At 33.1% G+C, this 27,630-nt stretch overlaps 1 protein-coding gene across 1 annotated transcript in view; it reads right to left on the reverse strand.

The window, feature by feature from the left end:
* Positions 1-27,630, reverse strand: part of MMP16 (matrix metallopeptidase 16) — a 299,850-nt gene that overhangs the window by 76,447 nt on the left and 195,773 nt on the right. The window contains exons 5-6 of the mRNA XM_033202547.1: positions 13,954-14,115; positions 11,756-11,967 (exon numbers count right to left, since the gene is read on the reverse strand). Coding sequence (XP_033058438.1) covers positions 11,756-11,967; positions 13,954-14,115 — 374 coding nt within the window. The remainder of the gene's footprint in view (positions 1-11,755; positions 11,968-13,953; positions 14,116-27,630) is intronic.

Raw genomic sequence — 27,630 nt, forward strand, 5'->3', positions numbered from 1 at the left:
ATCATTATTTCAGAGTGAACTACTTATAAAAGAAAAAGTTAACTATAAAACAGTCTCAGAAAGGTCCTTCAGGAGGTATTCCAGAAGAAGGCATTGTTTTCATAATATGCCAGGTCCATGCCTTTTATTGCCCCTGAAGGGGACAAGATGTGGAGGTAGAAAACAGTGATATAGATAATCCTGACACTATGTAGGCCTAGGCTAATGTGAGTGTTTGTGTCTTAGTTTTTAACAAAACAGTTTAAAAAGAAAAAGAAAGATAAAAAATCAAAAAACATTTTCAATAAAAAAGCTTACAGAAGTAAAAGTTACAGTAAGCTAAGGTTAATTCATTATTTTAAAAATTATAAATTTAGTGTAGCCTAAGTGTGAAATATTTAAGAAGTCTACAGTAGTGTACAGGAATATCCTAGACCTTCACATTCAGTCATCATTCACTCACTGATGCACCCAAAGGAATTTCCAGTCTGCAGCCTCCACTCATGGCAAGTGCACTACACAGGTGTACCATTTTTTATCTTTTATCTCATCTTTTTTTTTTAACCTTAGCTATCATTAGGCAACTCATGACTATTATTATTTGCTATACCACTATCATATTACTGGATAATCTGTGTTTGCTTGCAAAATTTTTTCCTACTGGCCCAAAAGGTACAGTAGATATCTTTGTTCATTTTCATTTTTACTTTATTACTTTGTGGATCAATCACCATACATGGGGTTAGTAATTGGAAAACTATGCACATTCTCCTGTTTGTTGTAACACATAGCATTGTTGTAGTTTAAATTTAAAATCACCTTTAAAATTTGACTCATTTGCTATTCATACTATCTATAGTTTCTTTAATATTAATAGACATGTAAACAAACACAATATATGTTCTGAAACTGCAAAGTAGCGTAAGAAGCATAGTGATGGGAACATAAACATTTGGAACCAAATGTCAAGCAAATAAGTTCTATGGAAAATTGGATGCCCCACCATCTCCCTGTCACTTCTCTCATTCATGGTGGAGGGGAAAAGTGAATATTTAAGAAAATACTTTTTAGATTCTCAAAATCATTCTTGTTTTCAAAGTGAAGAGCCTAATTCTAGAATCTGTAAAAGTGTTTATGTTAATGCCAACAATAGTATTCTAGAGAAAAGAAAGATTAAAAACACAGATGCATCATTAAAATAAATCTCTGCTATTAAAGACAACATTAAAAACAACACATTTTCCTTTATTAAATGTTCAGTGAAAAATAAAACTCCATGACAAAAAAGAATAAAATGTTAAAAATAATCTTTAATTTTATCATCCAGAGATAACTGTACTTAACATTACAGTATTAGTCCTTTGAGAATTTTTATAAGTATATTTGTATATATGCAAATATATATACACACATGCATAGATACATGTGTGTATACATTATTTAAATGTTATGTATATATATGTATTTATAGTTACAGATTAAAATGACCTAAATTGTAGATTTCACTTTCTTTCTTACCTCTGACTACATATATCATCACCCCAGAGACACTCAGTGCTTTCAGTTTCTTGTGTCCCTTTTAGGGATAATTTGTATCTGGGTATGAGTGTGTAACTGGATATACATAGGAATCTGGGTATAAGTATGTGTTCCCCAACTTCTTCCTCTTAAATAGCATGGTTTAAAAATTGCTCTGTACCTCACTTTAAAAATACATATCTTGGAGATTCAACCTCATTCTTTAAAATAGCTACATTGTATTACATTGGCTAGGATATGTCTAAGGCTAAGTTCCTCTTATTGGACATTTACATTGTTTCCAGTTTTCTGTCAAAAATGCTGAAATGACTGTTTATGTACACAGCCTTTGAATGCTTTTGAGAGTAAATCTTCAAAAAACCTTTCCCAGGCAAAGATTTCTGGTGATCAAATGTTTTTCTGAAATGTAGGAAAAATGCATACTCATACTAACAGAATCACAGTGCTAATTCCCCACATTCTCACAAATGTAAGATACTATTAACCTTTGACCTTTGTCAGAATGAATTAAAAAAAACTCACTGTATTTTTAATTTGCATATACTTCTGTAAGTATGTATGAGTTACTTGTTATTCCTTAAAATGTATATGCATTTCTTTATCTTCATGTAATTTTTCAACTGGGCGCATTTCCTTTTTTTCATTTCTAAGCCTATTATAATTTTTTAAAGTAACACTTCTTATGTGTGTATTGCTTTTCAAGTGGATTCACAAATATTTTCAGCCATGTAGAAATGTCTATATTTAATGTTATTAAATCTATCAAGGTATTACAAATAGCTTTTTAATTCTGTAGCTTATTTAGAAACAACTCAATTTCAAAGTATATATACATATAATCAAAATAGAAAAGATTTTGCAAGTTTTCTTCTAGTACTTTTATGGCTTAATGTTTCCATTTTAAATAGTTGGTCCACCTTGGAATTTATTTAGATTTTTTCCCCTGACTCTATTCTGTTCATTTGTCCTATCTAGTAATCTCTAAATGTCATCCAATTTTAAATAAATTTGCGTAACAGTAAGTTTTAAAATCCAGTAGTACAGTCTTTTGCATTTTTATACATTTATACTTTTCTATATAATCTTTTATGTTACCTGGTTAAAAACTAAGGTGCTATTTTTATTAGCCATTTTGATTTTTCAAGTCTTCTTATAAATGAACATCATAATTTTCATTTATTCAAGTCTGGGGACTTTCAGTGGAATTACTTTTAAGTTTTAGAATAATCAGGGAAAGTAATTTTTTTTTTACAATACTGCATACTTCATTCAAATACACGAAAATTCTTTTCATTGCTTCTCTATTTTTATCTTTAAAATTATATATTTTGTTATTCTTTAAGATTTTGAATATTTCATGTTATATTTTCTCCTGAGTATTAGAATCAGACTGATTTAAAGATGGATACAAAGAATCAACATTTTTAGTAGAGTGAATCTTTTAATCAAGAATAGGATACATATTTCTATTTATCAAAATTGTATTTTTGTTCTACAATAAAGTTCTAATTTTTATTCACAGAAGTTCTGCACATTTTTTTATAAGTGTAGCCCTAGACGTTTTATTTTATATTGCTATTGTGTTGAGATTGTTTCTTTTTCCATATTTTGGTGTTAATTAGGAGAAATTCATCTGCATTTAACAAAAAATATAAATACACTTGTTGAGTACAATTAAAAACTATTAGGAATAAAAACAAGAAATTCAGAGGTAAGCTGTCCATAGCTTGATATATGGGAATTAATTAACTTTTATGTCTCTCTTTCTCATATGATGTCAGATATAAATATGATAATCCATGTAAAACATATGAAAAAATCATCTTAGGTGCTTCATAGGTGTTATCTATATTATTATTCCAATATATGTGGAATATGAAACTTTTATCAATAATAAAAAATAGGATAAAGCTAGGTTAATAACTTGGACAAAAATTAAAATCCCTATTTATACCTTATACCAAAGTAAATTCTAGATGAAGTATAAAGATTTAAACTGAAAAACATTCTTGAATGCCAGGTGAAAAAAACATTAAAAATAATGAAGAATTCTGTAAGTTCACCGGTCACACAATTAACACATAAAAATTAGCAACTCTCTTCACAAAGAAATAAGCTTTAGAAAGTGTTGGAAAAACGGCTAGCTATCTAACCAACATCCACTCCCTCTCTTTCTCCTGTTAATAAATTCTTGATGTTTTCTGAGAGAGCAATTTGCACAATTTAACATTCCTGCTCACCCAGGCATCTTTTTAATCTAGGAGGGCAACAAAGCCCAGCCATAGTAAGGACACTAAGCATTTGTCTATTTTCCCTGACATGGTTACTATATGTTTCAATTTTACCCCTTTTTCTTCTTTATATAATATGGAATATCTGGAGGGGCAACATCTATCCTGAAAAACCGAGTACTGCAAAATCAGTTGTGGTATGCAGGGAGTGGTGATTGATAGAGCTGGGATTACAAGTTTGGCATAAGACTTACAATTACTATCCTGTCCACAACACTGTCCATGAAACTGGCAATTACTGTCCTTTTACATGTAAGTTAGAATCTTAAAGTGTAAGGTCTCCCATCCCTAATTCCACTAAAGTTATGATTGGAATAATTTTTACTTTGTAGAATAATGTGGGAGAGTAATGTTTTTCCAATATTAAGTTTTTCCCATCCAAGCACTTAGTAAATCTCTCCATTTATTCAATTCTTTTAGATTTCCATCATTACAATTGTGTATTGTAAAGTCATGTGTTGTAAAGTCTGTTGTTGCTTTTGTTTATACATACTGTATATCAGATCCACTTAATTGAGAAATAATTATGAAGTGATAATTGTACATAGTCTTCTAAGCACTGGGAACAGACAAATAAGACAATCATGAACTTCTCTCATGAAGGTTAAATGCAGAGAAGACAGAGTTAGAAGTAAAAAGACTGTTTATTAAATACATATTTATTGAATGTTATGAATGTGCCAGGCTCTTCTAGTTTAGTGTAATCCAATGAGTTATTCATTTATGTCAAAAATATTTTCCATTTATATAGTCTATATAGTTATTAGATAAGTTATATTTTATTTTTTTCTATGGTTTAGGAAGTCTGTCTTAACAGTGTTAAGTCTGTCTTAATTTTTTTCTGTTGATTTTCATGGACTTTTTCAGGTAGACTATCACCTAATTTGCAAATAATTACAGCTTTCACACCTATTTTATTTTAAAGATTTATACTTGTAAGACCGTCTTTTGAAAGATAAAATAAATAAATGCTTTTAAGAGATTGTGAAGACCTGGGTGAATGTTTAAATAACTTCACATAATCCACAAAGCACAATGATAATTACAACATAGTTAACTAAAATTTTAAAAAGGGAATACAAAGAATAAAGTCTAATTTTTGCTTTAAAGAAATATAAGAGGACAACAGTGGCACATTCACAAATGCCAAATTTGAAAGAAAAAATCAGAAAAGTGTTATTTTTTCAAAGTTCCTAAAATAAAATGCTTTTCATGTGCACTATAAATCTTGAAACAAAACTTTGCTTATTTATCTTGAATTAATGTAAAAGCATTTTGAAACATGAATTGTGAATATAAGTACTTTCTATGCAAAAATGTCAATATAAAAAGATAAATTATAACATACATAAAACACAGACAGAAAAACGACATTTTTAACATGGAAAAGATTTGGATAGTATTGCTATGGAGTAAAAGGGTTTTTAAACTGAACCACAATTAATATAATTTCAGAAAACATTTTTTGCATGATTATAGGGAATTGTCTTGCCTTTATTTGAAAATTATACTAAAATAAAATGTACATAATAAAATATATCCTAAATTCCAAAATATGCACCATAAAGTATATATTAAATATTCTGTTTTATACCATTAAAAAATAATTTTACTGAATCCAAAACAGTATCCAAATATATGCTCAAAATATTTAAACTCACCCAAAAACAAAGTGACTGAGAAGAAAATTGGAAACTCAGGTGACTGAGACCATTCCTACTGACTAATACTTGCCTTTAATAGCTAAGAAGCAGGAAATGTCAATTAAAACATTTAAAGGTTTCAAGGAAAAATTTTAAAGCATAATGGTAAACACAAATATTTTAGAAATCAATTAACATTGACATTATATGCAGCATTACATATAATTTTACCTGCTTCCTAAAATGTGTACTAAAATATTTAAAAGACTATGATTTCATACTACAGGAAAACTTTATAATTCTCTGCTTTCGATGTCTTGGCAATTGCTCCCTTTGGTCTTATGTGATTCTAGACCCAATTACAACATGCTATTAATATTATTAGGACATTTCCTTGCAGTATGGAATTAAGTTGTGACTCAAAGTAATTTTCGATTACCCTGTGCTGTATGATTTCTGTAAGTATTCTTTTGTTTGTAAAACACTTTTTGGACTCTCTGCCAACAAAACAGCTTTTAATCATTCCATTGAGTAAAGTGATATGATATGAATAATAACAAACTGTTTCATTCACCTCCTTTATATCACGAGAATTATGGCCATATGCTGTAATTTTTATTCAGCTAAATGTTATTTTAAAAATAATTTCAAATAGTATCAGAATTTGAGTTAATTTATGTGATGAAAAGTTAAAAATGCTAAGTCTGCTTTGCTACATAAAAGCTATCATTTCCTGAGCTTACAATACATCTGTGATGGAGTTTATTAGCCATTATACAAATGAGGAAAGTAAGATCAGATATACTTAGCAAATATTTGTCTACTATGTTCAGGACACTGTGTAATTCAGCATAGAATAAGATAGCTACAGTCTTTGTGTGGAGCATACGGCAAAGGGGATCTGACTCAAAGTCTATCTTTAATGTCAAAGAGTTTAAGGAAGATCTTATCCGAATGTAAAGAAAGACATACAACTATGCAACAGGAATAAGTTGTACCACTAAATTGAGACTTGGGAGAGAATTCTTATAAGGGCAAGAGAAAAATCCATCCCACTATATGGGGTTACAAGATGCCAAAATATATATGATCCATAGTTAACATTTTTGAAATTCTACACATATTGCAGTTCTTTTTCATATATCTAGACCAGTCTAGACCTGTGAAGTGACAGTCTGGACAGAAATATAGATTGGTGAAAGCCTGCTGCTGCTCTACATACTGCAGTAGAAATCTGGAAAATAAGCGAATATTTGGTACTGACAGGGACAGGCCTGTAGAGCCACGAGTGTTTGAAATGTTCCAGAAACAACTGGGAGAAGTGTGGCTGGAGTTCAGTGAGTAAAAATGAGCAAAATAAGATAGAGGAGGTAAGATCAGAGAGGTATGGGGAAATGGGCTGCTCATGTAGCCTTGTGAGCAAATGAAATAACTTTGGCTTTTATTCAAGTCAGGTATTGAAGACTTTTTAGCAGTGCAGTGGTATGATTTGATGCATCGTTTCACAGTGTCATTCAGTACGCAGTATTGACAACAGACTGAAAGGAGACAGCAAGGGAGGAAGCAAAAAAACTAATTTGGGGGATACTACAATAATTAAGATGTTATGGGATGTTTATGAAAGAAAACCACCTTGGCAAATGAAATTGAGCCATACTCTGTACTTACTAGAACTATGATTCTTCAGTAGAATTAAGAAGGCGGTCATAAATGAAGATGGTCCTATCTAAGAATAAACAGCGTATGATAAATGAACAGATAAGAATTAGACAAAGGAAAAAAACAAATAATATTTGCGTTGGCTTGACTTCTTTTGGGTAAATGATGAAATTCTTTCCTGACTCAGAGCCATGAGACTTGCTCTTGTAGATTAACTGGAAAGATGTTTACTATACTTCTTTGAATACTGTTCCACGATAGCTTTGCCTCTTCAAATGAACCTTTCTAGTTCTAGTGTAAAGCACTAGCCTTTGCTTATTCCTCTTAAAGAACTGGTCAGTAATCAAAAGCAACTATCCTTTCCTTTTGGACACTAAAGGAATTTCTAGTGCTGTATACAATTCTTCCTATTTCCAGCTTCAAAAGAATATAGCTACCACTATATGCATTCATGCATACATACTGAAATATTGTGTACTGAAATACGTTCTGTACAACTTTGGCTAATTCTTGCCTTCTGCTTTTTTTACACAACTAAATAACTGAAATATTCAGTGTTCTTATCTTGTAGTCCAAAGGTGCTTTGAGAGTATTCATTTGAACAATCAGATCTTGCTGTTGTCAGTTTAGTTATAACAGCTTACACTCTTCAAGGAGTAGTATTAAAATCACCTTTTCTAGGGTAAGGACAAAGCTTCTTTGTTATTATTATTTTGTTTCTCTCTCCTTTGGCATTTTGTTTTGATTCTCATTTCCTTGGATTAGGTGGTTTACATTCTCTAAAGATTATAAAGCTGCATGGCTTAAATTTTTCATGCATAAGGACAGAATGGTATGTGTGTGTGTGTGTGTCTGTGTGTCTGTGTGTATGTATGTATAAACATATCCCACCTCCTACAGAAACACATGTCTAGGTGAACTCGCTTTAAATAAATGGATGCCTGGAAAGTGCAATGTAAATCAGATTCTCTGAGAAGAAGCTCACAACCAAAAAGCATTATGCTGAAAGTTCTATTATAAAGAAAGGCTTCTTTCTTACAAGAAAACAAAATTATCTGATGATATTACCTTTTGCTTATATCTAGATTTTCTTATTTTTGGCTTAAAAATCACACATATAGAATTTACATAAATAATACTCATTGAAATCTTTGGGCAAGGAATAACAACTTACCAAAATAAAATGCTTCAAGGATTTCATTTAGCCTGACTATCATAATATAAAAATAATATTTGCCACAGTTTTGATTATGCAGTTCTTACAATGACATCCCTATTCATTAGCACTGAGCACTATGAAGGTCACGTGAACCGATCTCCGCTCTGGAGAAGTAAAAATCTTGTTGAGGAACACATTTCAGTAAGAAATAGTGAAGACATAAATAAATAACACGCTAATTGAATGAATATAGAGAATATAAAAATCACTAGAGAGAATCAATCAGAGAAGATGGGACATCAGAAGATGCTGAGGATGGAACATTTGGATAGGCAGCGACTCAAGAAGCTATCCCCAGACATTAAAATTTAGGAGAAAATAAGTGTTGATGGGTAAGGGTTGAGGAGATGAAGACACTTCTAAATTGTGTAGAGTCTGTAATAAACAAAAGTAGAAAATCAACTTATATTAATAAGAGTGAGATCAAACAATGAGCAATACTAAAAATATTTGAAGAGACAGTCAATAAGGAGCAAAATATGAAAAATAATGATGTATATATTGAAGAAATGTTGAAATGGGAGAAAGGTCAGATATGGGGTAATGACATTAATTTAGAAGTAAAGGCAGTCTAGACTAAGTAAGTATAGAGGAGAAATTAGGAGACCAATCAGCTGTCATTGGCACTGAAAAACAGAATTCCAGGCTCTGTCATATGTAAGCATTCTCACACCCTTCTATGACATTCACAATTGGAACATCTGTGTGAAGCCCCTCACCCACGTGTCCACCTTGAAGACTAGAATGCAATTTGCAAGAAACCCAAGTGTAGCCTATTTTGCTCACTGCTATATAGCCAGTGCCTAAAATAATATCTACCATACAGTATGAATGCAATAAATATTTCTTGAATACTTACCATTTCAAAATATAGTTGAAAGTCTACTTTTCTTTTGAAACTTTTCTCAATTATTTCAGGTAACAAAGCAAAAAGTTTAGTGGGGAAAACATAGATTTTGGAATCAAGTAGACCTGTGTTCAGCCATTGACTACCTCTTAGAAGTGTTTCAACAACACTTTTCTGATTTTCAGTTTTTTAAATTTGTAAAACAGAATGTTATCTATCTTGCAGTATTTTTATGAGGTCAGAGACACATAATGGTTACCGAATCTATGACAACTATTAACTAAGAGTCAGATATCATGCAATCATGCTTTCTTTACATCTATCCAATGTTGCATATGTCTGAATTAAAAGATTATCACTTTATACTAGATAGTAACATGTCTGTTTTTTTCCCCTCCATACACAAACCTATTGCTGCACCACCCACTTCTTTAAGGTGCCTAGAAAATTTGTCTCAAAATTCATTAAAACTCCAATCTCAGTAAAATTTCTTGTTTGATTAGACTTCAGTACTTTCTCTTTGTTTCACTGTCATCACTTTTACTCTTATGTATTAAAAGTATTAATGTTCAAGTTTGTCTTCATTCCTGAAATATGAGCTCTGCAAAGACAGAGATGCTAGTTTCTATTCACACAGTCTTGATGCCTAGGAAAGTATACTGGGCACACAGACACATTCTATCAAAGATGAGATAAAAACAAAAAGTATGAAATTATGTGACAAAACATTCACTAAGCAAATGGATATTACAAAGAAAAAAATGCCTATTAGAAGATGTTATCTTCCAGAGAAATTATTCTTAGAAAGAAAGCAATAATTCTTGGAATTACTGAGAAAATGAAAATAGGGAAGATTTTAGAAACTCTGTCCTGTCAGAGATTTTGATAAAGGAATCCAATATAACCTCAGAGTTTAGGGAAGCATGCCTTACTTATATTTTTTATATACCTGTTTTGATATTGAAAGTAGCAGCTATTGCATTTCTACTTGAGAATCTGATCCATGCATTTTTTATCAGTTCCTGATTTCAGGAAACAGTGATCACAGGACTTTATTTTGTTAGTCAACAGCACTTACTAAACTTTTACAATGTGCAGAGCAAAGAGTCTGTTGAAAGCGATCACTAGATATGAAGACACCAGTCTCCTCAGAAATCAGCAACCTACTTAGATAGACAGGAATAATGAAAAAATAATGTACCCAGAGTCAATTTCACATCATATTCTCAGATAAGGTTGATGCATTGGTGTTATTATTATGATATCAAGGTATAAAGCCTACAATGTTGAAATTCTGCCAACCCTTCAGTTTTCATCAGGTGTCTTGTGGAACAAACAAGATTGCACACAATGACTAACAATATGAGTAACACAGAGTAACACAATGAGCAACAAAAGTAAGACTTTCTTTACTCTTTGAATCTAAATTTATTAAACCACTTGAAATAGAATGGCGATATCAAATTAAGTATTACAGGGCATTTATAGAGTTCAAAAATCTATTCATGTGCTTGAAGAAACACATTGATTTTTTCCTGGAAAGTATGATGCTTTTATGCATATTATATCAAATCCAGATCTTATTTTTCAACAAAGAAAATAGAGCATTTTATCTAGTTAAAATTATATGAAATCTGTATTTTTAAATGTAGCTTCTAGTAGACAGAAAATTACATAGGCAGTATGTAAGTAGAAGAGCATTTGATTATTTATTAATTTATGTCCACCAAAACTGAGAGCACATTATTTTATTTTAAAATAAATAATATTGGCAAAATGTGATTCTTTTAATACTCTACTACCAACATCCAAACTTACTTTCTTAATCTTTAAGACTGGCTTACAAATACTCGGGCGGGAAGTATTTTTCAGTATTATATTCACCTTCCAATATTATATAATTTACTTTTGATATACTGTTTATTAGTGTTATTTTCTGAGACCCCAACATTAAAAGTATTTTTGCAAATGTAAAATTAGTTTCAGCTTGTAGCCTTTAAAAAAAAATAAATTAGTTAGATACAACTGCCTAACAACATCAAAACAATAACATATATATGTAAAGTCAAAACGATAGCCTCATAGAGGAGATTTAACTCAAATGGCTACCCGTGGACCCCAAACAAAATGATCAACACTCTTCCTGTAAAACAATGCTGTAGTGGTCAAATGAAATTACAGGGATCTCATAAAGATATGTAAACCAAAGATACAATAGCTGCAGTATGCCTGGAAGTGGCTAAGCTCCCAAGCAAATCATCCCTATTAGCTCCTATTCATGATTCAAATTATGCTATTTTATCTCTTCATAACATGCAGCATTTTTTTTTTACCCTCACATTTTAGGCATTTTAGCTTCTGCTGACATAAATGCATTCCCAAAATAGAATGTTACAGCAATCTTCTGCTAGACATTTAAGCCCATTTGTGCATTTATTTTTTAAAATTTTTTTTTGAACTTTCTAACTGTGAGAGGGCTGGGAAGGTAATGTTAGAATGAATGAGAACTTGTTTTCTAAAGCAACACTAGACACTTGATCTACTGTTAAAAAAAAAAAAAAAAATCACAGTCTCCTACCTTGAAAACAAACATCTCACGGCGAAGAATAGCTAGAGTGTTAAAGTTCCCATCACAGATGTTGGGTTTGGCTCCAGGATAGGAGGGTCTGCCGGTGGGAGGCCTAGGAGGTTTTGGCCTGTCATTCTTCCTTGGGTCAGCCGGAGGAATAGAGCGGTGAGGGGGCACTGTCGGTAGAGGTCTTGTAGGTGGAGGAATCTTGTCAGGTGGACCTTTTGAAAATATGAGGACAGTGCTTGGCTCACTTAAAACTGGAATAGAGCTGGAAAATATGCTACAGAGAACAATCGCTTATCAGCAGAGGGCACAGACTAAGTGAACTAAGAGGTCTTTAAGATCGTATATTTTCTGAAAAAAATAAAAAAATAAAAAACAAATTATCTTACCCCCCAAAAAATTGCCAAGTCTATCTGAAACTGTCCTTATCATGCTAGATTCTGGATCCAGGTAGCTAGGTTTCCTTTGTAAATTTTTAATAATATTTTTCATAGCTTCACCACAGTTATTTTTGGGAAAGCTGCCTTCAGAACTTTTTTGGAAGTAGGTGGTATATAAATAATAAATAAATGAAAATGAATACTGGAGCCATGTAAGTAAGCTCCAACAAAGTGAATCCTAGATTTCGATAGATAATGATTCTATGAAAATATTTCCAAAAGATAAACATTAACTAAGCAAAGTTTATTCTATCCAATGTGTCAAAACTATTTTATACTCTTTTATTGATTTGCACTGTTTTCTTCTAATGAAATATTTTGACAAATTGCTGGAAGAGTGTTTCCTTTAAGTAGTGAATCTAAAATACCTATTGATTAAAATACCACCAGTAAAATATTAATGTGAAGAAGTATTTCTCAAAAGGGCTTCTAAATCAAGACAAAGTTTACACATGTAATTTGGTACAGATGTTAAGCATCATTCTCAAGAGATTCACGTTTTTTAAAAAAGATGTAAAGCTGTTTGCACTTAATATTTAGGTATGGGAAGAATATTCTTTTGCAGACCTTCAGTCTAGACTACTAATTCATGAGGTTATGAGAAAGAGACTTCTTTCAGTGAACTACTTAAGAAGAATTTCTGATGACACACACTTAGACATAGGATAGCTCAATTCAACAAAAGAGATATTTAGCACTGAGTGAGACATTTCTCTCTTCTTGGTATCCCAGCAAACTAAAGAGCAGCATAAAAATTGACCTTTTTTTTATAAATCTAATTTAACCCTGAGAGAATACTTACCACTGAGTTATTAAAATTAAAAGAAAACAAATGAATGCAAAACGAATTAGTGAACTTAAACTATGCTGCTTATAAAGGCAAAAGACATCTTCTGGATACTGGATATTAACACACAGATAGCACACGTTTGTCTTTGTATTGTAAAAATAAAAGCTTCACTTCATTAATTTAGTAAAGCATATTTGCTATACATTAATTATAAATGTCAAGTTCTTTGCTACTATGTGTGAAATAAATGTCTTTATAAAGGTCAATGGTTGTATGAGGAAGTTAGGATTATAGTAAATATGCATAATAGTCTTTCCCCTTTTCTCTTAATTTGCATTCATTGAGTGAATAAAAATGACATTACTATACTAAAAATTTGTTTTGTATTCTGTATTAATAAACTTCACCACTTGTTAATTTCACTCCCTTATTTGTTGACTCTTACTCTAGGTCAATAAATCATTACATGACTTTGGGGTCAATTTCTTGTATCTATCACACAAGGGTATTTTGTGGACCTTCAAAAGTGTTTTGTCTAGGAAATACCTAATATCAGCTCTCACAAACTGTGAGTCAATCTATTAGTTTGTAGAAAAGTCTCAGCATTTTATATACGAAAGTCTTATATTTTTCCCTGTTTTTTTTTTTGTTACATTCACTTATTACATATTTTTCCCTGAATTTTAAAAACTAAAGTTTATTAGAACTTCACTGTAACTGCAGGTTTTCCAACCAAACTCAGTAAGGAAATTTCATCAGTGCTTAACATGTTCCCATAATCTTTACATTAAGATATCTGGGACCTTTGCCAACAGAATTCAATTGATAGAATAGTTTTGCCAGTAGGCCAGCTACATACTTTTTCTGTAGTTATCTGTTTTTTCTTAGAGCATCTATCTCAAAGAAGAAAACACAGCAGAATTTCTAGACTTCACTACAGGATTAAGCAAATGGAAAAAGCAGTAACCTACCATATATCTTCTGGATGCCCTGCAAATCATCATTAGGTAGTTTGAAGTTGTCTGTTTCCATGTACTGGTAAAATGGAGCCATGATGGCAGTGGGGTCATTGGAATGCTCCAATCCCAGAGCATGTCCCAGTTCATGAACTGCCACAAGAAATAAGTCATTTCCTATGTGAACAAGAAGAAAATAAGTTATTGTAACTAATCCAAATACAGAATTGAAAAGGACAATTTGATAATTCAACATTTTTCCCAAAAAAAAAAATAGGAGGAACTCTTTCCTTCAACTTAGTATGGTTTCATCATTGGCTTTCCTACTGGCAAAAATCCAATATCCTTCATTCAAAAAAGGGTCAAGGGAGGAGGTGGTCATGATAAAGTCACAGATATTTAGAATCCAAAAGGGAAGAAAAAAGAATAAAAGTTGAAGAACAGCAGCATTGGAAACTGATACTACTGCTGTCAAAATACTCTTCTAATTATGAAACACACAATGTGAAACATCTTACTTTAATATGCCTCACATTTAATATAATTCTAACAACTTAGTAAAAAATATGGGGCAGATACCTTCCTTATTTTTACACCAATGAGTAAATTAAGGCATGAAGGTGACAAGTCTTGTCAGGAACAGCAAAGAGCTGAGATTGGGACTCAAGATATTCTGACTCCTAGACTAAAGCTTTCATTTTTTGCTAGCATAGAATATAGAAACATAATAATGTGAAATAAAATCTATAGGCTGTTAGTCATACTAACTAGAATGCTAGTCCTAGCTCTATAAATACCAATTCTAATCTTTTCATACGTAATCTGAACCAAAGACATTTATCTTAAGAGCTGCTGTTCATCACTGAAAATTTCCACCTGTGGTAAACTTGTACAGTGAAGTCTATTGAGTAAAAACTCTGTAGAGATATTTGGTGTGATTTTATGCATTCAACCCCCTGTTGATGACTTCTACATTTTGCTCACTCTGGATCATCATAACCATATGCATTATGGGAGAAAAAGGTGGTCCTACATCTATATATTTAATGCTAAACATTTAGTTGGGCAACATGATGTATCAAATAGTTGGGGCTGTTACATTTCTAAGGGTTATGCTTCTAAGTGAAAAGTTTAATGTGATTGAACATGAAGGCTAATATTTCACATGAATACTTGCCATGAATGCAAATATTTAATAATTTCAACCAGCATTATTTCCATGAAAACTCCTTTCCAACCATTTTTATAATGTACTATGATAATTGCCTTCAGAAGACTATTTTTTGAACCCAAAAGCCAGGCGAATAACCAACATTTTTTCCACTCTGGAGTAGTCTGTCACAGAGGAATAGATGAGATCATGAGACTGACTCTTCATATGATATTAGCATACCAAAAATGAGCCATTGATAGTACTTCCTGTAGTCTACCTGAGTAAAAATACTAATAGAGTATGGTTATTGGGGGCTGTCTAGGGAACATCGTAGTCACAGGAGGAAGAAAAAAAGGAAAACAGAAGGAAAGAGGAAGTTATTCATGAAGAGTTGCATAACTATGACGGTGTTTGGAAGTACGTAATTTAGGGAGAAAACTACTAAGGATTGTGTCTTGGGGGCACTCACAGGTGAGAGGATGATTGGAAAGAAAAGAAGCTATACTCACTTTTAGATACGGAACATCTAACCCCAATGCTACAATGAACATCTTTGTAATTTCGAATCAGAGACACCTTAGTTAAAATATGAATCAGATAACCATGTGACCTATTGCTACCCTAAATAACATGTTAAGTGGAAGAAGGATAGCTTCAGAGCATGCCCACACCCAGAAAACATGGGTCAATTTTGGCTGAAGCATGCTATCAACGGGCTAAGTGAAAGGATATTTTCACCAACAGCAGACCGAATGGCAAAACAAAGATCTATCAAGTAGACAAAAGAACAAAAGAAGCCCAGGCAGTCGAAAGAACAGCAGAAAACTCAGGTACTGGCATTCAAGTTCACCATGAACAGCTGAACTCAGTCAGAACTGACTGACCTGAACTCAGTCAGAAGACAGTGCTGACTCAGAAAATAGCTTCAGATACTCTTGGCCTTCTTTTAGCAAAACTGATGCAACTTCTTGGTCAGAAAGTCCCGACGTGGACTTACGGGGATTATATCTTGTTTTAATCTTCACAGGGGAAAAAAAAATTCCAACTTTCATCCCCTCCTCCTTGCATATCATGTCCCCTTCACTAGAAAAAACAGACCCTGCTCTGTTTCTAAACACATAGGAAGTCAGTCTTACTCTTAAGAAGATAAATATTGCTTTCAGTCAAAACTAAAATTTTGGCTAGGAGCCTAGTTGAATTATTAAAGGTACTTCAAACCTCTCACAAGAAAAGAGTCTCTTGGTCTCAGATTTTTTTTTTTTTTTTTCCTTTTTTGGCTAGAAAGAGGAATACAAAAAGACAAAAACAACACAGACATAATAGCAAACAGGTCATAACAGCCAAAATCATTCTGTTTCATGTATCTGTTCTCTTCAGATCATTCATATTTTTCCTTAACATCATTTCCAAGGGTGAAATCATTCCTTGTCTCAGGAATAAAGTAAGGTTTAGAAGAAAATTAATAGAACCAGGATATGAAGTTATGACCTGTGGAGTACTCTACACTACTTTTAATCAGAAACATTGGCCAAGGGCTCCAAGTAATTACCATTCTTCAGATGATTGGCAATAATGTAATTAAACCTTGCTTGCAGCTTCACAATAGTTTAAAGGGTAAGTTGTTCAATAAAGTACTGCCCTGTAATTTGAATTCCACTAGGAACAAAAGTTGTTGGCACATGATGAGCTTCAGACAATTAAAATGCACCGGACCTCTTTCCAAATGATGAAAATAATAACTGCTGCTGTAACTTATCATTAATTCACATTATTCAAAATCCTTAATTATAATATGCCTTGATTTTATCACCAAGCAGGCAACAAAGGAGAAAAATCAGTCTCTTGGTTCTTAATACAGAAATAGTACTTGTTTCTTTTGCAAGATTTTGAGGTTTTAGTTTGTTGCTTTCAACTGTATCTATAATCTTCTTTCCTTTGTATACTCCAATACAATGTTAGAATACTAAACTGTATATTATGAAGGATAATTAATTATTTGTCATTTCTTTGTCATAATTATGTCTATATTTTATTCCAAGGTCCTTCACCCTTCCATGCATTTTCAGATACTGTCTTCCCTGCTGACATATCCTGAATGTTAAAAAAAGATCATGTAATATTTTATACATACAAATTGTTATGGAACATTTATAATTCTACTAAAATACTTGGATATCACCAGCATCACTTAATCTCTCTCTCTGATGATTTTGTGATCCCAAAACTTTGGCTCCTCCATTCCTTCCAGAGGTCATATCACTACCCTGAGTTCTGAATTTGTCATTGCACTGCTTACATTTTTGTTAAATGTATTTTGGTATATTTTGCCTTGCTTACACTTTAATCAAATATGTATGTTTCAATGAATTACAGTTTCCCCTAGTGTTGGAGCTTTGCAAAGTTTATCTTTGCATGCTGTCTTCTAAAACTTGCAGAAACTCAGCACTTTTTTTCCTAATATATATCTTCTAGTTTGACTCTGTCAATTGTGCAAGATCTTGTTAATATTTTAAAACAAAAATCAAAGTCATCTCCTCCGTGAAGCCTTCTCCAAATTCCCAGGTCAATTCAGTCCCTCTACATTGGTGTATACTTAGTCTTTCATATATAACTTGATTGTAGCACATACCATAATTGCCCTGAAAAATTCAGATGCTCTTAATATTCACCTGTAGGTTAAAAGACTGACAGAATAAATTGGAACATATTTCTAATTTTAAATATATATAAATACTTAAAATGTTACAGTTCATATCTAGAAATAAAAATTAGAAATCATCACCAAACCTGTGATTAGTAGAAATTTCTCCAGTGCTTAGTGGATGGATAGGATGGAATGGGTCTTCTCAACCTGCAGTCCTATCAGAATATGCATACAGTTGGTTTCCCTAGTTGAGAAGCTAAAGAAATATGTGGGAGCCAGCCTCTGAGATGACAACAGTGATCCTCACCTCCTGATCTCACACTCACGTTGTCCATTAGCATTTTATCAGTTTGCCACAGCAAAATAAGGCAGAAGTGATGGTATTTGACTTCCAAGGTGAGGTCATACAATACATCCATGACTTCCATCTTATCTCTCTCTCTCTCTCCCCCCTCCTCCCCTCACCCCTGCCTCCTCTACAACCATGTGAGTTAGCTTGGAAATGAATTTTCCAACCCCTTCATATGAGTGCAGCCCCAGCCAACATGGGTATCCATGAAATAACCCTAGCCAGAACCACCTGGCTAAGCTGCTCCTGGATTTCTAACCTTCAGAACCATGTGAGATAATGAATTGTTGTTTTAAGTTGCTGGGTTTTGGGGTAATTTTTTGTGTAGCAATAGATAAATGCTATGGGGTATTTTAGCACTCTATCTTCTCTCCATTTGGTTAGGATTAAGAGGTGATTCTAAGAAAAAACTGAAAAATACAGTAGAAAGGAAGCTGCTTTGAAGCATGTGAGTGTTTGTATAGCACTTCTGAAATAAACAGGAGATTAAAATATTGTCCATTTCAACCCCCTCTACAAAACCCAAAAGGCTTGGCATAACTCTTGGTCTGAAGGAACATCTGTGATTGAAAATTTCCAGAGGTAGAAGTATCATCTATTTTCTTGTCTCCTGTGTTTTTTAAAGTCTGGAAAACTTGATAATTAGGTTTTATTATTTGTTGTATCTATGCTATTACTCTCTTTGCATTTCACTGAAAAGAGGGCCACTCTCTTGGTGGTCAGGAAAACGTGTTTCCTGCCATAGAGCCAGGGAAGTCTGATGCATGGGTCTGAAAAAATAACATAAAAGAAATACTATTTATTGAGCATCTATTATGAACTATAAATGTCACTGAACTTGTTACTGAAATGTCATGACCTAAACTTTATTACTCCTGCTTTACCAGTAAAGCTCTCAGAGGCTATGGAACTTGCTCAGTCAGCCAGCCCATAAAAGGCAGCGTTGGTATTTACCTCCTGGGGGCACAGGTCACCTAAAAAGACTTACGTCACAGCTTTGCAATACAGAAGCTGAGAGAAGCTGATCTTAGGTGGATTTTCACGTATCTCTTTCTGACACTACTACTCTTCCATGGAGCCTACAGTCTCTCAGAGTGTTCTCTCTTGCCTTCTCCGTGCCCACCATCCCTGCCTTCAACATTCCACCTAGACTGGGCTGCTCCCCTAGTACCTCAAAACTCTAGAACCATCCCTCAGTCCTTTCTCTAAATGCTTTCCCCCAACTGAGTCAGACATAGTTTGAGTATGAAAAAATGTTTATTATTGCAATCATTTATTAGTTACTTACCATTGATGAGTAAATTTCTTGCAATGCACTTACGAGTAGCATTTACATGTGTGTCAGATAAATTTTATTGAGATTTATTTGAGAGCAAACCTAACTTATTTTTATATACACTCGGACCTTTGAAGTCTTTTGATGTACATAGGACTATTATTATGCCTCAATGCTTGTGGAATTAAAAAAAATAGTTTTTATACTATGCAAGTGACAGGATGAAATATCAGTTAATAGTCATATGTGCCCAGTAGAGTACTAGGTGCTTAATGTGTTAGTTTATGTACTCCCCTCCATACTAATTAAGTTTTATTATTATTACCATTCTACAGACTGAGAAACTATGACTTTCATTGGCAATGGGACTTGACCAAAGTTACGCAGTAAGTGGCAGAAACTTACATAAGCTCCCATACAGTCCAGGTCCACAACTAAGAACTTAGTGTGCTAAGAAAATGCACTTATCCACTTTTTCCTTAGCCCTCAACATCTTTTCAAGGCTCTACTGAGCATCCCAGGAGATGATGGCCACCCCGTCAAGCCACCTTCAAAGAACACAGCTGCTGCATAGGAGCTTTTTATAGGTGTCTGTAATAATAGTATTTCTTTTTTCCACTGAGCTAATAATAAACTTACTATTTTAAAACTTGGTAAGCATTTTAGTCTGTCCTGGCTGCCATAACAAAATACTACATACCGCGTGGCTTAAACAACAGAAATATACTTTCTCATAGTTCTGGAGGCTAGAAATCTGAGCTCAGGGCACTAGCATGGTCAGGTTCTGGTGAGGGCTCTCTTCCTGACTTCTTCAATGCCCAGATTCTCTGTACGTAGTTAGAGAGAAAAAGGTAAACAGAGAGAAAAAGGAAGCTCGCTGGTGTTTCTTCTTATAAGTAAACTAATCTCATTAACTAGACCTTATTCTCATGACCTCATCCAACCCTAATTATCTCTCAAAGGCCTGATCTCCAAATACTATCAGATTGGAGGGTTAAAGCTTTAACTTATGAATTTTGTGGCTTTAACCACAAAATTTTTATGGACACAATTCAGTCCATAAAAATTCCTCAGTCCAATTTGGCCACTCAAAGAGCTTTTATCATTTTCATTGCTTCTTACTTTTAATTAAGTCTGAAAGTCCTGGAGATTTTTTTGTTTTACAAAATTACAAAAAAAAAAAAAAAAAAAAAAAAAATCAAAACAAAACAAAACAAAACAAATTATTGCTACAATTAGAAAAAATAGGTATAGTACACAGAATTTCATTTTTTAAATTATATTTCAAAATATGTATTCAGCAATTAAAGAAGATTGCCGGGAATGTTAGAATTGTCTGTTTGGATGTGGTTTGAAATATGTCTAATAAGGCACAGTTAAACACTGTGCACTTAAAATATGAAGAAAACAAATTGCCATTTAACAGGTCTTCCAAAATCAGAAAAAGTATTTTCAGAAATATATGTGCCAAACATTTATAGTATTTAATAAAACAAATACTTTAGATTAAATCAATATAATTAAAACAACCTATGTATATGTTAGTCAGGTAAAGTAGAAAACTGAGGAAAATATTTGAATAATCAAGGCCAAACTACATTTTTTATTCTTTGGGCTAGAGTTTGAAGATGATGTCTGTATTTAATGAATTAGACATGTCTTTACCTAATTCATAAAAGTCTTGCTGAAGAAAAGCAAGACTGGATATAGTTAATTGCACCATGCTAAAAACAAAGCCCTTTTTGTTTCCGGTTGAGCTCAGTTAAGATTCTAAGAACATTCTCAGTTATGTTTCATGTTATTTATTTTTCTGTGATTTATCTGTGCAACACTTTTTCCCTGGGTAGCTCAGTTTGATTGGTCAGGATGATTCTGGAGGCCTACTTGTCTCTCTCTGCAGCTAGTGCAAAAGAGATCAACTTTACCGATTGCTTTAAAAAAAAACTAATCACATAATAAATTGCAAAGCCAGTTTTTAGGAACTGATCTGAATTGCCATATTATTTTTATTATTATTTGAAAAATACAAATTATTATTTGTATGGCAATCCTGGTAATATGTGCTACAATTTCCAGACCAGCAACAACTATATGACATACTCTTTTAAAAATTTTCAATTATCTACTATGTGCAAGGAAATATATGCAGAATTACTGAACTATTGACAAACATTTTATCATAGCATATAACTGATTTTTCTACTTGGGCCAGAAAACATGAGTGCCTGGAGCTCTAAAGATCAATCACCCAAGGCCTTTGTTCTTCATTTAGGAACTGAGAGTAGTTCAGTAAGTCTGAGCTCTTTTGAGCTCATAATCCTCTCAAAATTATCTGAGAAACTACAGAACTTCTTCCCCCAAACATGAATGCATTAGCAAAGTACTGAAAGTTATTTTGGAGTTACTTTTGCCCTATTTAAGTCCTTTAAGACATACTGGGGTACAAACTCTTAGTTATAAGATGAATAAGTTATGGGGGTCTAGCGTATAAGATGATGGCTATAGCTAACAATACTGTATTTTATACTTGAAATTTTCTAACAGAGTAGATCTTAAGTGTTCTTGTCACCAAAAAAAGAAAAATGGTGACTACATGAGGTGAACAATGTGTTAACTAACATGATTGTGGTCATCACTTCCCAGTGTGTTTGTGTGGGTGTGTATATATGTAATCATTACTTTGCATACCTTACATATATATCAAAAATAAAAGACAAACTGTATTTAAAATCCTGACTCAACTATTGACTGTATACAATTTAGTAAACCACTAACCTCTCTGCAATTCAATTTCTTCATTTGTAAAGTGGGTGTGACATCACCTATTATAGGGTTGTTAGTAGGTTAAACACCATCAAGTATATAAAATATTTTGTATAGTTTCTAGAATATAGTTTACTACAAAGAGTGGTAATTTCAGTAACAATAACAATAACTACTTCTACCATTGCAAATATTCCTATAATCAACAAACCTTACAACAAACTTAGATACTAAATGACATGAAAAGAAATTGAAACTCCAGTACACTAGACCACAGAAAGTAAAAAGGCTGTTATGTGCCTGAACAGGAATCTAAATACCACTTCTCACTTAACCAAAACTAGTGCACCAACTGGTTAAACATGGTTACTATGCAAACATATGTGAGTGACAGAGTTGAGAAATATACCAGGCTCAAGTTTTGGAGAGTTTTGAATGCTAGGTTTGAGTGTTATTATTATGTAGGAGATAACAGAGTACTACGAAAGTTTGACATTGAAATGATATTGCTGTAGAGTAATTTGGCCTCAGTATGCAAATAGGATTGGAGTGAAATGATTGATGGCAAAGAAAGCAGTTAGAAGACTGCTTCAGTAGACAAAGATATTAGGTGATGAGGGCTAAGGTGGTGATGAGGGCTCAGGTAGTGCTGAAGGGAACAGAACACAGGAGTTGAAATGAGCAAAGGAAGTATGTGAATGATGTAATGATTTGAAATCCTTTTTTGAACTTGGGGTTAAGACCAACAACAAGTATGACATTATAACATTACTGTTGGTCATAACCCCTAAACCACCAAATTCCATGTCAAGATCATCTCATATTTTACTCTCATTATTTCCAAAAGCAGAAAAACTTAACTTGGATTTTGATTAGAACTTTCAAGGTTATAATTTTTAAAGGCTGTCCATATAAATGTCATATAGAAATATTTCACATTATTTTCACATAGTACCTTACACCGGCTTTTCTCTGCAAATCTTGTGCTTAAATGAATAATGAAGTTAGCAAGATATCGTACAAAAGTTTATAAAATGTTTCATACATTTGCTTGGACCAACACACCTAGATTGTAGTTCCCATATGCATTCTGCTGTATCTTTCAAGCACTTTGCTGATGTGAGCTTATCCTACAAGAAAACCGCTTGAAGACATACTGTAACACCACTGATACAAAGCTGCTATCCATAATGGCTGGCTCATAACAAGGAGATGGTTTGGCTCTTTTTGAGGAAGGGCATTGAGCTTACTGTCATGCAAAGACAGACTTTTGAAGCCTTCATAAAGTTGGAAACCAGTACATGCTTGCACAATTGCATATGAGAATAATAATTAGCAAAATTATTAGTGTATTTTGTTCACAAAATTCCTGCTTTTTTAGCATACATATTTGGACACCAGAAACTTTTTTTTTTATTTTACATTGAAAAAACTTCTGATCCTACACTAAAGAAACAACTCTGATTAAAGCATAAATAAAGAGTAACTTATACAGCAATTCAATTTAAGATGTATTTTGTGGCTTATATCTTAGATGGCCTTAATTTTCCTTACAGCTTGACTAGATTTTAGACAGGTTTTTTCCTGAACATAAGTTCCAGACTGCACTTTTCTTAAAGTATTTACTATAGGAAACTTTCAGATATAAATCCTTTCTTTGTTACTTTCAGATGTAAATATTATCCCAGACTCTGCCAGTTTTACAACCTAGGAATGTCTTTCTCTGGGACTCGGGAGCCATTCTTTGAAATGTAATCATCAAGCAAGATAGAGTCCTTATCTTCTTGTCTCTATGGGAAGGGGAGAGACTTATTTTGATTAGTAACAATTAGCAAAAAAAGATCTTCTAATCACATTGATGGACATCCTCTCTATACTTAGTAAAACCAATCATGACTATGGGATCCCCAGGAAAATATTGGGAAAGTATTTATAGGCTGTGGAAGGAGGGATCCTAAGGATCTGGATGGTGGTCAGGCTCATCTGGAAACATGAATAGAATTAGATGGGTTTTCTGGTTCATTTCCACCTCCTAAAGGAGAATAAAAGTTGGAGAATGGTTGAGTTTAAATTCCCAGCTCTTGAGGACTAGAATAGAGACCCTCACAGAAGGGATGCACAAATTACAATATGAAGGAAGTAGCAAGAGAGAATTTACCAGAAATCAAGTGAAAAGATGTTACAGATGTTATAGTTGTGTATCGAGTTACTAGAGTAGGTGTGTATGGCCCTCAGAGTAAACCCATGCAACACGTTTCTCTGCTCCTGGATATATTTACATACATAGAAGCAACTAACCTATATTCAAGTAAACTGCTTGTTTTCTGCAAGTAGGAGATTAAATTAGTTATAGAATTTAAAAGTTGAGGGAAGATAGAATTTTAGTTGCTTTCCAAATTTTGCTATTTTCAGTTCATTGCCACCTAATTCATTTTTTTATGTTACAGACCTGATGGCCTAGGTATAAACAATTTCCTGTTTTTGGAAAACAAAGTAAAAGCTCATAAAAATAACCCTCTATACTCAAGTGTTTGTACAGAGATTAAAAACTTGTAAACAAATTTGTTTTTATAAAACGTTAATACATAAACAACAGCAAGTATAGTAAAGAAGTTTGATAACTTTATCATGGCACATTCAGATTTCCTAATGATTTCCCTTTCTTCTCTAAGTGAAGTTCTTCTCTGGAAGAGCCTGTTTTGCCAAAAAATATTTTAAAAAAGAAAAGAAAAGGCTGTTTTTTCTATTAATGTTTTGGAGTTTTTAATTTTAGTTTTCTCTAAAGCAACCCTCTTTCCATACTCTCCCAAGCATGCATATTTTCATGAAGGTATACAATAGTAAAACTACACCAAAATGAGTATACAAAATATAAAAAAATTATAACCTTAGTACCTTAATATAATCATGTATTTTTTTAGAGTAGGCTTCACATATATGTATAAAAATTTGTAGACGTATAAAAATTCATAGACAATTAAAAATTACAGATATGTATCTCTTTTTTAGCATACTGTGAACCTTATACTTGACAGTGGAACAGTTGGCATTAATTTACTGTGTTGGCCTATCGAGTGATTACCCAGAGTTTGAAATCAATAACTCTGGAATTTCTGACAAAGAGTTATTTATTTTAAATAAGATTTTCCAACTCGACTAAAGCTATTGATGCTAATAAGAAAAGACAAATGTGTTTGCCTTTCTGTAATTCTCATTTCAGAACAGTAACTTGAGCTCATATTTGTTTTCTAAGAAGCAATGTAATACATGTAAAGTTTGGCTTGATAAATTACCCTTAATGTATGAATTTAAAAAATAATATGCAAAATCACAAATTCGGTAATTATTTGTGCAGTCAAAATTAGCGAGGATTAGCTGAGCCAGTTTATCAAAATATTTTAGTAAAGTAGTGGACTTTAAAATAGACATGCACATGGCACATACCAATAAAATCAGAAGATTCATGCATGGCCTAGTGTTCACACAGCAAATTTTAAAACATATTTCAGGATCTTGCAAAAGGATATGATGTAACCTAAGTGTCTTCCTTATCTGCTTTCTTTAGTTTGCATTTAGAGTGGCAGAACTGAAATAGCAAGATAAAAATGGAAATGAAAATTAAAGGACATTTCTTTTTTTAATGATAGATATGCTTTACATTTGTCTGTGATTTATTTCACATATTCTGTAACTAAAATTCGTATTTAAATTATTTCAGTGTAGGTGCAGCAAAATATCTTGTCTTATTTTTATTTAGTAAACAAATATTTGAAAGGCCTGGGTTTTTGCTTAGGAGTTGGCAGACTATTCTGTTGGCAATGTGGTTAAGAATTTCAAATGTTCTGAGGAATGTTTTCTTTCTAGGATACATGACTTGGATGGGAACCATAACCTAAATGTCTTGTGAAATATGTGTGTGTGTGTGGTTTGTAAGTAGAGCAATGAATAAACCACTTATGTTTCATAATTTTTACAGATTCTAAGGAAATACATTTGTATAATAACTTCACTGTAGTCTTGGAAATTTCTTCCAGCAAACAGGAACACTTAAAAATGTATTAGAAATACTGATTCAAAAAAAGGCAAGGGATGTAAATCCCTGATTGTGAGCTTTCTTTTCCTTTTTATTATGTCTTGATTGCAAATAACCTAATTAATGGTAAGCAGTTGCTTCATTTACTAAAGGATAATGGCAACATTCATGGGGTACCCATTATGGCCCAGACTCTTCTCACAAAAATCTTTTAAGGTAGATGTAATCAACCGGGACAGAGCCTGAAGAAATAAAGGCTTGGAGTAAATAACTTAAAAGCTGGTAAATAGTACAGGCAAGTTTGTATCCAGGTCTCTTTGAATACAAAGTATTTTTCCCTATGCTTAATATGACTATCCTGTAGTATTATACACACACACACACACATACACATAATCTTCCATAAATTTCATCACCTAAACTAAGGTAAAAGATATAAATATAATCTTATGACACAAATGAACAAGAAAAGAATCAATGTTGATACCAAAAAGGACTATCATTTCCTTTGATGTTTGCTCATGGACTGCTAGATTCCATGAATTTTAATAACATACAGCAAGATTATATGTTCACTGTATGTCCAACCAGAAACACAGACTATTCATAGGAGACACAAGAGTCTCCAAGGAATTGACTGTGCTCTGCTAGAGAACATCTACCATCCTATATCATATTAATTGAGTGTTAACAAAACATCATTTTTTTTTTTTTTTTTTTTTGAGACGGAGTCTAGCTCTGTCACCCAGGCTGGAGTGCAGTGGCGCGATCTCGGCTCACTGCAAGCTCCGCCTCCCGGGTTTACGCCATTCTCCTGCCTCAGCCTCCCGAGTAGCTGGGACTACAGGCGCCCACCATCTCGCCCGGCTAGTTTTTTGTATTTTTTAGTAGAGATGGGGTTTCACCGTGTAGACCAGGATGGTCTCGATCTCCTGACCTCATGATCCACCCGTCTCGGCCTCCCAAAGTGCTGGGATTACAGGCTTGAGCCACCGCGCCCGGCCACAAAATATCATTATTATCACAGTACTTTATTGGTCGAAATCCTAAAATCGTTTCTTATTACAGTTCAAACTACCCATTAAAAACTACCTTTCATAATCTGGTTTAGACTTTCATATCCAACCCCTCTGTCACTATTCACCCACACGTAACTTAATCCTTAATAGCTCCCCTAATAAACCATAAAAATTTTTACCTCTCTCACTTCCTTCATGAGACTATCACAACATATACAAAAGTGATAAAGCATTTGCCCCTTTACTCATTGTTCAAAGTTTTAGTATGTTTTATTTTGACAAAACAACCTTGGATGGCCAATGTTAAGAAATGAGAATTGAACTGTATATGAATGATTCCATTCATTACATCATGTCATTTATTGCTGCAAGGGATATGTCTTTTGCAGAGGTAGAATTTCCCTCTGAAACTACTTTGACTATTTTCACATACTCCTTCTGGCCTTGTCCTGCTC

The sequence above is a fragment of the Trachypithecus francoisi genome, unplaced genomic scaffold (genome assembly GCF_009764315.1).
Source record: "Trachypithecus francoisi isolate TF-2019V2 unplaced genomic scaffold, Tfra_2.0 Lachesis_group7, whole genome shotgun sequence".
Lineage (NCBI taxonomy): Eukaryota > Metazoa > Chordata > Mammalia > Primates > Cercopithecidae > Trachypithecus > Trachypithecus francoisi.